The sequence below is a fragment of the Schistocerca piceifrons genome, chromosome X, assembly GCF_021461385.2.
Source record: "Schistocerca piceifrons isolate TAMUIC-IGC-003096 chromosome X, iqSchPice1.1, whole genome shotgun sequence".
Taxonomy (NCBI): domain Eukaryota; kingdom Metazoa; phylum Arthropoda; class Insecta; order Orthoptera; family Acrididae; genus Schistocerca; species Schistocerca piceifrons.
Window position 1 is genome coordinate 761,102,018 of NC_060149.1, and position 13,423 is coordinate 761,115,440.

The window sequence follows — 13,423 nt, forward strand, 5'->3', positions numbered from 1 at the left end:
CCTGATTGGTATATGCCTTCATAGTTAAATTCACTTGATTTCAGAGCACAATACGTTAACATACTTGGAGCCTCTTGTGGTCCCAGCAATCACTTCAACACAGCATGGTCTGTCACAACTTTAAACTTTTTCGTGTACGAATAACAGTGGAAATACGTAATAGCATAAATAACAGCTAACATTTCCATCTCTGTGGTTGAATAGTTCTGTTCTACTTATTCATCTGTATCAATGTATATTCTGTCAGGTGATCCTTGCCATCTACATCCTAACTGGGAATATATTCAATCACCTGACTGTTCATGTTTATTTATTTTATTTATTTATTTATTTACATGTCAGGTTCTGTAGGACCAAATTGGGGAGCAAATCTCCAAGGTCATGGAACGTGTCAGTACATGAAATTAAAACATAAAAGTTATAACAGATAAAAATAAATGTTTATGAACCCGATAGTCAGTCAGTCCATAAGTTTAAGTAAATGCAATCAACCATACAAAAAGTATCAACTTAACTTTTCAAGGAACTCCTTGACAGAATAGGAGTGAGTTGTGAGGAAACTCTTCGGTTTCGATTTGAAAGAGTTTTGAATTTTTGTGGTAGCTTATTGAAAATGGATCCAGCAGTATACTGCACACCCTTCTGCACAACAGTTAAGGAAGTCTGATCCAAATGCAGGTTTGATTTCTGGCAAGTATTAACTGAGTGAAAGCTACTCATTCTTGGGAATAAGCTAATATTGTTAACAAGAAATGACTTTAAGGAATATATATATTCAGAGGCCAATGTCATAATACCCAGACTCGTGAACAGGGTTCGACAAGAGGTTCATGAACCTACACCACTTATTGCCTGAACTGCCTCTTTCTGAGCCAAAAATATCGTTTTAGAGTGGGATGAGTTACCCCAAAATATAATGCCATATGATATAAGCGAATGAAAATAAGCAAAGTAGGCTAATTTTCATGTCGAATGATCACTCACTTCAGATATCATTCGAATAGTAAAAGTGGCAGCACAAAGTCTTTGAACAAGATCCTGAACTTGGCTTTTCCACAACAGTTTACTATCTATCTGAACACCTAGAAATTTGAACTTTACAGTTTCACTAATCATATGCCCATTCTTTGCAATTAAAACGTCAGGTTTTGTTGAATTGTGTGCTAGAAACTAAAAACTTAGTCTTACTGTGATTTAGCGTTAGTTTATTTTCTACAAGCCACAAACTTAGGTCATGAACTGCACTATTTGAATCCGAGCCAATGTTGCACACAACATCCTTTACCACCAAGATATTCATCATACAGAAATATTCTGTAAGGATATCTGGTGGTCATCCTCAAACTCCATGAAGGCAATTGTTTAAAAATTTAGGCATCCTAACAACCTCTCTTATGAAGTTTGTTGTGAGGCATCAGGCACAATTTAAAAATAGTATTATTGTTTGTAAGTCTAACACTTGGAACAAAAATTGCCTCCACTATTCACAACTTAACTTACTCAGCTGTAAAAATATTTGAAAACATCACCTACAAATTAAGGGTGCAGGCACATAATAAAAGTTTTAAAAACAACTGAAATAATTTCTGTTTGACAACTCCTCCTACTCAATGGATTAATTTATATAGAGTTAGTATCTGTATGTTGTTGGGTTCTACTTACCTAATTTTGTTCTAGACTAACACAGCAATATATTCAGTAATATTACTTCTACCAGATTTGATCATGTCCGTGTAATTTTTTTTTTAAAATAAAAAGTCTTGATCATTTAAAATGAAGCAGATTTTAGCCACCAAATATTAAAATGAAGATGTAACTTGATACATTGTTAATGAAATGAGCATATAGTCTCTGGTATCTATCTTGGAATAACTAAAAACCTGTATCTTTGACTACTTCCAGAATTCACTGAACATACACTCACTCAAACAGAAACAACTACTGAAATTCACCAAAACAGGTAAGCAAGTTCCCAAAATGTCTCCTTAATACCATGGTATGACAAACTGTAAGATGTAAACAAACTCTAGTCAACACATATCTGTCAGATTTAAAGCTCTCGTGCTTTCTTTAATACTGCTCATGCTCATGCTTATGCTCGCTTTACCAATAATACCACAACAATGATAAGGAAACAGATCAGCCACTCACATTAGTATGGGGTTTATATTGTTTTCTAGATCTTTCCACCATGTTGGGATTCAGGTGACGCCATCAACTCCATTAAAAAATTTAGGACACTTGTGGATCTCCACTGCTTTCTTGATAAATGAATCCCAGTAACACAAGGTGTGTGCCAGGATTTCAGTGTTGTCAAATAATAATTTGTGTGTGTTGGTAACACCATGCTTTGCAATGAATGGTTTCTCACAACGTCTTAGTTATACATTTTGGAGTGTTTCTTGCACTGTTCATTAATAATGTGATTACACTGTTGTAATAATTCACTCCAAACTCACATGATATATTGTAAACCACATGCCTCAAAGACCTAGGACATCTTACTAGGTACAATCCATATTTTTAGAAACTGGATTAAAGATGGGTTATTTTTAAGTATAGTTTTCACTTCACCTCTCAGTTCGATGAGATGACTTTACTTTCCAGACTTAGGACTTTGTCAATCTCAGTTTATAAGATACACATCAAATTAATTTGGTAAAGATTTCAATATTATATTTTTGACTAATTTACAGCAAAAATAACATTAATAAACTTCCAATCTGATAAAGATGTCACACTTTGTAACTAGAGCGTGGGGAAATAGTCGCAGGATCATACGTATTGTTGTTTTCAATAGCTTGTCTTCAAATTGAGAAGCACATTGTGATCAAATTTAGTAATGGCCTGTCAGATAATGATGCACAAAAATCAACATTCAAATTAATTTTATTTATTTTATTTACATGTCAAGTTCCATAGGACCAAACTGAGGAGAAAATCTCCCAGGTCATGGAACATGTCAGTACATGAAATTACAACATAAAAGTAATAATAGATAAAAATAAAATGTATATGAACCCAAAAAAAGTCTATCCATAAATTTAAGTAAATGCAATCTACAATACAACAAGAACTTACCCCAAAATATACCACCATATGATACAAGCGAATGAAAATAAGCAAAGTAGACTAATTTTTGTGTCGAATGATCGCTCACTTCAGATATTGTTCCAATAGTAAAAATGGCAGCATTAAGTCTTTGAACAAGATCCTAAATGTGGGCTTCCCACGACAGTTTACTATCTATCTGAGCACCTAGAAATTTTAACTGTTCAGTTTCACTAAATATGCCCACTCTGTGAAATTAAAATGTCAGGTTTTGTTGAATTGTGTGTTAGAAACTGTAGAAACTGAGTCTTACTGTGATTTGGTGTTAGTTTATTTTCTACTAGCCATGAACTTAGGTCATGAACTGCACTATTTGAAACCAAGCCAATGTTGGACACAACATCCTTTACTACCAAGCTAGTGTCATCGGGAAACAGAAATATTTTAGTTACCCATAATACTAGAGGGCATATCATTTATATAAATAAGAAACAGGAGTGGCACCAACACCGATCCCTGGGTCTGCCCCCACTTGACTGTACCCCACTGAGACCCCCACATCACAGCCATTCTCAACATTGTGAATAATAACCTCTTTCTGTCTGTTGCTAAAATAAGAGGTGAACCAATTGTGAGCTACTCCCCGTATTCCGTAATGGTCCAACTTCTGGAGCAGTATTTTGTGATCTACACAATCAAATGCCTTAGTTAATTTAAAATACATGCCTACTACAGTAGTACAAGTTTATATGCCAGCTAGCTCTGCAGATGACGAAGAAATTTGAGAAATGTATGACGAAATAAAAGAAATTATTCAGATAGTGAAGGGAGACGAAAATTTAATAGTCATGGGTGACTGGAATTCGGTAGTAGGAAAAGGGAGAGAAGGAAACGTAGTAGGTAAACATGGATTGGTGCTAAGAAATGAAAGAGGAAGCCGCCTGGTAGAATTTTGCACAGAGCACAACTTAATCATAGCTAACACTTGGTTCAAGAATCATAAAAGAAGGTTGTATACATGGAAGAAGCCTGGAGAAACTGACAGATTTCAGATAGATTATATAATGGTAAGACAGAGATTTAGGAACCAGGTTTTAAATTGTAAGACATTTCCAGGGGCAGATGTGGGCTCTGACCACAATCTATTGGTTATGAACAGTAGATTAAAACTGAAGAAACTGCAAAAAGGTGAGAATTTAAGGAGATGGGACCTGGATAAACTGACTAAACCAGAGGTTGCACAGAGTTTCAGGGAGAGCGTAAGAGAACAAATGGTAGGAATGGGGGAAAGAAATACAGTAGAAGAAGAATGGGTAGCTTTGAGGGATGAAGTAGTGAAGGCAGCAAAGGATCAAGTAGGTAAAAAGACGAGGGCTAGTAGAAATCGTTGGGTAACAGAAGAAATATTGAATTTAATTGATGAAAGGAGAAAATATAAAAATGCAGTAAATGAAGCAGGCAAAAAGGAATACAAACGTCTCAAAAATGAGATCGACAGGAAGTGCAAAATGGCTAAGCAGTGGTGGCTAGAGGACAAATGTAAGGATATAGAGGCTTATCTCACTAGGGGTAAGATAGATACGGCCTACAGGAAAATTAAAGAGACCTTCGAAGAAAAGAGAACCACTTGTATGAATATCAGCAGCTCAGATCGAAACACAGTTATAAGCAAAGAAGGGAAAGCAGAAAGGTGGAAGGAGTATATGGAGGGTGTATACAAGGGCGATGTACTTGAGGACAATATTATGGAAATGGAAGAGGATGAAAATGAAGATGAAATGGGAGATACGATACTGCGTGAAGAGTTTCACACAGCACTGAAAGACCTGAGTCGAAACAAGGCCCCGGGAGTAGACAACATTCCATTAGAACTACTGACGGCCTTGGGAGAGCCAGTCCTGACAAAACTCTACCATCTGGTGAGCAAGATGCATGAGACAGGCGAAATACCCTCAGACTTCAAGAAGAATATAATAATTCCAATCCCAAAGAAAGCAGGTGTTGACAGATGTGAAAATTACCGAACTATCAGTTTAATAAGTCACGGTTGCAAAATACTAATGCGAATTCTTTACAGACGAATGAAAAAACTAGTAGAAGCCAACCTAGGGGAAGATCAGTTTGGATTCCGTAGAAATATTGGAACACGTGAGGCAATACTGACCCTACGACTTATCTTAAAAGAAAGATTAAGGAAAGGCAAACGTACGTTTCTATCATTTGTAGACTTAGAGAACGCGTTTGACAATGTTGACTGGAATACTCTCTTTCAAATTCTAAAGGTGGCGGGGGTAAATATAGGGAGCCAAAGGTTATTTACAATCTGTACAGAAACCAGATGGCAGTTATAAGAGTTGAGGGGCATGAAAGGGAAGCAGTGGTTGGGAAAGGAGTGAGACAGGGTTGTAGCCTCTCCCCGATGTTATTCAATCTGTATATTGAGCAAGCAATGAAGGAAACAAAAGAAAAATTTGGAGTAGGTATTAAAATCCATGGAGATGTAATAAAAACTTTGAGGTTCGCCGATGACATTGTAATTCTGTCACAGACAGCAAAGGACTTGGAAGAGCAGTTGAACGGAATGGATAGTGTCTTGAAAGGAGGATATACGATGAATATCAACAAAAGCAAAATGAGGATAATGGAATGTAGTCGAATTAAGTCGGGTGATGCTGAGGGTATTAGGTTAGGAAATGAGACACTTAAAGTAGTAAAGGAGTTTTGCTATTTGGGGAGCAAAATAACTGATGATGGTCGAAGTAGAGAGGATATGAAATGTAGACTGGCAATGGCAAGGAAAGCATTTCTGAAGAAGAGAAATTCGTTAACATCGAGTATAGATTTAAGTGTCAGGAAGTCGTTTCTGAAAGTATTTGTGTGGAGTGTAGCCATGTAAGGAAGTGAAACATGGACGATAAATAGTTTGGACTAGAAGAGAACAGAAGCTTTCAAAATGTGGTGCTACAGAAGAATGCTTATGATTAGATGGGTAGATCACATAACTAATGAGGAGGTGTTGAATAGGATTGGGGAGAAGAGAAGTTTGTGGCACAACTTGACTAGAAGAAGGGATCGGTTGGTAGGACATGTTCTTAGGCATCAGGGGATCACCAATTTAGTATTGGAGGGCAGCGTGGAGGGTAAAAATCGTAGAGGGAGACCAAGAGATGAATACACTAAGCAGATTGACAAGGATGTAGGTTGCAGTAGGTACTGGGAGATGAAGAAGCTTGCACAGGATAGAGTAGCACGGAGAGCTGCATCAAACCAGTCTCAGGACTGAAGACCACAACAACAAGAAGCAACTTCCCCACCCCACAAAGAACTCCTTGAAAAACAGCCAGCTAATCTGTATCCTGGTAAAGGAAGCCCCTGAATTGTCAAATTATTTTGTGGTACTCCAATATACCAATAATTCCAGAATCACATCTGTAAGCAGTTCACTAACTTTATCTCTAATACCTTTTATATTTTGATGAAATATGCTAATTCCTTCTCTTCTTGGAAACATGACTTCCTCTGAATATAAGCCTTTAGTTAGAGGGACTTCCTTTTAGCAGGTATACATATCAGCTGTCTTCACTCTAAAATAGGTGCAGCTTCAACGTCAACTACTACAGGAATTTTTCCATGAGTGATCCTACCAACACCCACTACACTGTCGTCTTTAAGCTTTGCCAGCTTCCCCTTCCCATACCTTCTGAGGTGGAGGCCATGCCTAGTGAAACATGACAGAATAAATTGTCCCTCATAGTTTGGGAATATCAGTACCAGGTTTGTTGTCAATGCTCCCTTCAATTTTTCAAATGCTGTCTAAAAGTTGACTATGGAAATTCCACACCTTTTTTCAACAAATGATTCAATAGCTTAGCAATTTCGGCAAACTCTTCAATGAATTCCCATTATTAATTACAGAACCATAAAAATGATTGAAACTGCTATGTAGTTTGTGGTGGTAAGAAAACACATTCTGCAGAAGTTAGGCGTGCATCAATATTCACATCTTTCTCTCATTACAGAGTGTTAACTGTGCTGGATTTAGCCTCTTAAAGAATTCTTCTGACCATTGCATGTGCTCTTCCATATCCTTAGAAAATGCAATTATGTTGTTGAGATAAAAAACAGTCTTGATTTTAATCCTCTGAGCACTCCATCGGATACTAATAGCCTCCGAGATAGCTGGCACATTCTTCAGACCAAATGGCAGCCTAAAATATTGATAGTGACTCCAAGGGACAGTAAATGTGGTCTTTGGCCGCCTTTCCAGAACCACTTCCAACAGTGATAACCACTCCTCATACACATTGTGAAGTATTTACATTGACTTAAGTTCTCTCTAATCTCCATTATATTTAGTACAGGATGTCTGTCCATCACCGCTCATGCAGCAAAATCTATGCTTTTTTGTTCCATTCTATGATTTTTTCAGGACTATTGCAATGGTAGCTGCCCATGGACTGTAACTTTGTTTCAGTATTGCCCTCAGCCAGCAGTTGATCAATAAATTCTTCCAGTATAGGATATAGCTGCCTAGGTATCCTGTACGGCTTCTTATACACTAGAGCATTGTTAACCGTTGGTATGGTATGGCGAGTTACCAGTATTGCAGGTAGTGATTGACCGGGATTGAACAGGTTGACAAATCATATTAACAAGACTTTCATTGTTGACTTATCTCTTCCCTCCAAATTGTTTTACCTTCTCGCATGATGCAATTGTGTTGATGGTCTGGTTGTGGCAAAGGTCCTCACACGACCTACCCAGATTATACTCGTCCATGATCTCCAAGTTTGCAATCTATAAGCTCAACTTATCAGAGCTAAAATCATCCAAACTTTCCAAAACCATACAATCCCCATCTATTTCCTTCACATGTACCAGGCTTCAGTGCACAATATAGTGCAACATGTCCATCTTGTTATTGCATTCCAGTACCTCTGCAACACGCATCATCTGAAGGTCAGTACCCACCCACATTTGTAACACTGAAGTTTTCTGCATTGCTTTTTAACATGGTCCATATGTCCACAGCTGTAGCATTTCACCTTTGTGTGGAAAAAGAAACACACAACCCTTATCTTGTCCTCAGGCCACAATATTGATCTCTTCCACTTGCTTAGCAGCCATAATGGTGGCAGCAAAATCCTTCGGGTTTTCCATTGTCGCTCTCCTTGACATGTCTGCTGGAAGTCCTCTTAAAAACACATCTGATTCCTGTTCTCCTCTTCTTGTGGAGTAATTCTGTCTGCTTCTACTTTCTGTGTAAGCTCGTACAAGTTAGCATTGATTTTCCTAATTCTGCCTATGAATGCCTCTACCAACTCACTTCACTTTTGAGACAACCCATTAAGCTGTTCTCTAAAAAAGCCTTGCAATATTCTGCTTGCAATAACGTGGTTAGTGGGCCTTCTTAAGCTGCTTAAATGTCTGTGCTTTATCCAGCACTTGATGGTACTGATGTATGCTGCTTGCATCACAACCAACTGTAATTTAGACACATCCAAGGATGTCTTGTCTGACCAACTGCCCAACCTAGCGGCAGCTTCCAGGTCATCACTGAACATTGAGACATCCTCGGTTGCCCTATCCGAAAAAGGAGTTGCTAGATTAGCTGTGACAGGATCCAGAGAAGGGATAGGTGAACTAACCAAAGCTTTTGCTTCCACTACATCCACTTGTTTATGCTCATTCTCGCTATTAAAAGTCTCCCTCTCTTTGCAAAGCTTCATTTATCTCCTTTAGCTCGGCAAACTGCCTTGCCAAGAGTTCATCCATTTCCTGGATTGTCATTGTTTCTGTTTTTGGCATTTGTGCAAACTCTTAACACACCACTCTAATGAAAGCATCAACCACAATACACACAGGCACGGTTACAAGAACAAACTACACTATTCCTTATGAAGGATAATAGCCCACTGTTATTCAGAACACTGATGCACTTTGTGGCCATTGCTTCGTCTTGTGCTGCACACAGCTGGCACCACTCGCATGCATAGGAAGTCATTCCCAGCCAAATTACAATACTGGCACCTCACTGGTTGTAAGTAACATTCCTTATAATTACCCCTATACAACAGAATCCCAATCCCTGAAAAGGCAACAGGTCATAGTTATCGGGCAGTGCCATTGGCTGGTGATGACTTCATTCATTTCTGGTTGTTTGGTTTAGTTGGCTCCGGAAGTAACAGTTTAGAATCGCAGACAGTCTAGTACCGGCTGTACAGCTGTTCTACATTCTGAGGCTCTGTCTCTTTTGCATTTTATGCTAAGGAAAATTCAGTAACAGGGTGTAATTTTTCAGAACTGTAAAATGCAGATATTTGGTTATGTTATCTATGTGAACCAAAGTGTGTTTGCAGACAGTGTGGTAGATGTTATAGATCTTGATAATGATCGTAAACCTATAAATTATATAAATATAATATAAATTATATAAATATAATTTAGGTGCAAATCCCCATGTCCTGTATGGGCATCCATTGTTCAGTGTGTTTATGGTGGTGAGGTATGTGGAGGCTTCAGACTTTTATTGAGAGAGAGAGAGAGAGAGAGAGAGAGAGAGAGAGAGAGAGAGAGAGAGAGAGCTGCAAAAAGGGACATAATTGAAATGTAATCATCAAATGATTCTCTTAAATTTTTTCAAATTGAGTTGATATAACAAACCAAAATCTGAACTCACTTTCAAGATGAGTGAGGTTCAAATCTCCACCTGGCCATTTTAATTTAAGTTTTCTGTGATTTCCTCTTCTCACTTCAGAGAAATGCAATAATAATTTGATTCCAGTGCCATTTCCTTCACATCTCCTCATGAGCTAATGTTCCGTTCCTAATGTTCTGGGTTGACAAAATGTTAAACTTTTATATTTCTTCCTTTTTATCTGATAAAATAAAGAAACCACATACAGAAATATGTGCATGTGTTATTCAGTTGTTTCTGCTTGGACTGTAATATAATGAAATATGTTGTTTTAATGGTGACAGCATCTTTCAAGAACCTAGAGGACAGATGTCATGTGAGAAAATTTATGTATTCTTCTTGTTATTTTGTGTAATCCTTAATTTGGATGGTAGGATGTGGAATCAAACCTGTATACTCCCATATATAAATTAGTCAGTTCTTGTAAATAATTACTGGGTTTAATTTTTTGTGTTTTTTTTTATCCAGAAATTGAGTAATCGTTGTTTAGTATAACATTGTTTGTAATTATATAATTTGTATTTATAAATAATTTATGAGTAATGATTACATACCTCCTGCAGGATGTGCCTCGTTTATCGCCTGGGGGGAGCTACAATGGATGTTACAGTTGTATTGTGCTGTGCAGGAATGTACACAGTGAAAGGCCATGTGTATAAAGCAAACTTCGGAGGGGACAAGTTCACAGAAATACTTGCCAACTTCCTCGCCGAAGTATTTCACCAGTGAGTTCAATTGGTCTCTGTTATTACAAGATGTCTCTCTTTTTGACACTGTGTTATTGTAATATTGTTGATAATTACCCTATGTATGATTTGTGATCAAAAAGTAATGGAAATTTTTATTTTACTAAAGAATCTTAGTTTATTCATAATCATCAGCCTTTTCCGCTTCAAAGTAATCCCCCTCAGATATGATACACTTACGCCAGCACTTTTTCCAATCTTGGAAGTGCTTCTGAATTCACTTTTCGTTATGATGTTCAGCTCCTTCAGTGATTCTGTTTTTATCTCATCAGGGGTGTCAAAACAACGTTCTCTCATTGTTTTCATCGACCTCAGGTATAGGAAGAAGTTGCATTTGGCCATGTTTGGTGAGTATGGTGGCTGAGGCGACATAACGTTTTTGGCTTTTGCCAAAAAATTGTGATCAAGCATTGAGATGTGAACGGGAGCATTATCGTGGTGCAATTTCCACGAGTAGTTTTGCCACAGTTCTGGCAGGTTTCTTTTTAGGACTGCTTCATGCAAACAGCACTTAACTTACAGGTAGTGTTCCTTATTGACTGTACAACCATAAGACAAGAACTCTTGATGCACTATCCAATTGTCATTGAAGAAAACAGTGAGAAGAACCTTGGCATGTGATCGAATTTGTTGGATTTTTTTCAGTCCTGGCTCTTCAGGCAGTTTCCATTGGGATGATTGGGTCTTGGTGTTGGTGTCATACCCGTATACCCATGTTTTGTCACCTGTTTTAATCTTATTTAGAAGTTCTGGATTGTTGTCAACTTTGTTCAGCATTTCCTGAGTGGAGTCTAGGTGGTGACGTTTTTGGTCAAAATTCCATGATTTTGGAGCAAACTTTGCTGCTGGTTCACGTTTCATTCCCAAAACACCCACAAAAAAAAAAAAAAAAAAAAAAAAAACTTGGCATGAGCCAAAGGATACACTGACATCATCAGCAACGTCTCTGATGGTGATTTGGTGGTTTTCCAGAGCCATTTTCTTTACTACTTCCACTTTATAAGTAATGATGTGCTAGGGCATCCAGAACGGTTACTGTCTTTGTCTTCTCAACCCTCTTTGGAATGTTCATACCCCTCATAAATTCTTGTCTTACTCATAGTAGAGTTGCCAAAAGCCACAGTCAGTATTTCAAATGTTGTGCTACACTTTATTCAATTTTTCAAGCAAAATTTAGTGCAACAATGTGGGGAAAACATAGATTGCTACTTACTGTAAAGATAACACACTAAATTGGAGACAGGCACAGTTAAAAGACTCAAATAAGCTTTTAGCAATGGCCTTCATTGGAAAAATAGAAACGCACACCATTCATTCACGCAAGCAAGCACACCTCACGCACACATGACCACCAACTCCAGCATCTTAGGTCTGACCCCAGCTGCCGGAGTTGGCGGTCAGTAGTTCATGAGGTGTGCTTGCTTGTGTGAATGAATGGAGTGTGTGTCTCTTTTTGCAATGAAGGCTGTTGCTGAAAGCGTATTTGTAAGCATCTTTTAATTGTGCCTGTCTGCAACTAACAGTAAGTAGCAGTCTATCTTTTCCTATGTTGGATATTCCTGCCTGGAGTTTCCATTGTTTAAAATTTAGTGTAAATTCTTTGATCCACCTTTTTCGAAAGTAAAACATTTTCCAGGGACTCTGAAAACACGTATAACCTTTTCGACTGTGAACAATAAAATAAATATTTAAAACAGCTGAAAATCCCAAACATATATCAGGAACATGTGTATCAACAAGAGAAAAAAAGGAAAGAAATTGAAGATCAGATGTATGAAGCCCACGAAATAAAAAAATTCCCATTACTTTTTTTATCACACTTTGTATTATGTGTAGTGATGATTGTTGTCCCGCTCCTAGTAGTTGGTCATTTTGACAATATGTGCAAAATGCACCTGTCTCCTTTGAAAATATAATATTTTACTGTTAATTCTTTTCCAAACACTACAGAAGACTGCCAGTGGTGTATGAAATACAGTAATATTGTTGTTGTGGTCTTCAGTCCTGAGACTGGTTTGATGCAGCTCTCCATGCTACTCTATCCTGTGCAAGCTTCTTCATCTCCCAGTACCTACTGCAGCCTACATCCTTCTGAATCTGTTTAGTGTATTCATCTCTTGGTCTCCCTCTACGATTTTTACCCTCCACACTGCCCTCCAATACTAAATTGGTGATCCCTCGATGTCTCAGAACATGTCCTACCAATCGATCCCTTCTTCTAGTCAAGTTGTGCCACAAGCTCCTCTTCTCCCCAATTCTATTCAATACCTCCTCATTAGATATGTGATCTACCCATCTAATCTTCAGCATTCTTCTGTAGCACCACATTTCGAAAGCTTCTATTCTCTTCTTGTCTGAACTATTTATTGTCCACGTTTCACTTCCATACATGGCTACACTCCACACAGTAATATTAAGAACAGTAAATTGTCTTGGGTTTATTAATGAGTTTTCAGTGATGATGAAAAGTATAAATTGCCTTGAAATAGAATACATGTATGATGCAATTTGAAACAGTATTGAGATGTATTCATAGTCTTACGTTTGTTGTGTAAACTATGTTACTAAACATCTAACCCACTATTTGGCATATGGTTCATGATTCCAGTTACAGATTGCCTATCTGATGGCTTCCAAGGGCAACAAAAATTTGACTTTCAGTATTTCATTTAATTATTGGCCAAATTTAAAACATTAAAATTCTGTCATAATTTACTCATTAAGAGGTATAAATCTTATGTTAAAAGTCGGGCACAGTAATAAAAGTCTTATAGTTAGAAATGATGTACGTATCTTGAGGCAGCGTAACTCAGGGCGTGCAAGTTGTCCAGGCTATATTCACCCAGAATTTGAGAATGAGAGCACTTAGCAACTTCCAACTAACTTTACACGTAATTTCAAATCTTTTCTAAACTTTTCTCACTTACAT

The 13,423-nt window shown here is 37.6% G+C and overlaps 1 protein-coding gene across 2 annotated transcripts in view; it reads left to right on the top strand.

The window, feature by feature from the left end:
• LOC124721824 (heat shock 70 kDa protein 14-like) overlaps positions 1-13,423 on the top strand; it is a 192,129-nt gene that overhangs the window by 125,137 nt on the left and 53,569 nt on the right. For both annotated transcript variants that reach the window (XM_047246945.1, XM_047246946.1), the window contains exon 5: positions 10,312-10,473. In XM_047246945.1, the coding sequence (XP_047102901.1) occupies positions 10,312-10,473 (162 nt within the window). The remainder of the gene's footprint in view (positions 1-10,311; positions 10,474-13,423) is intronic.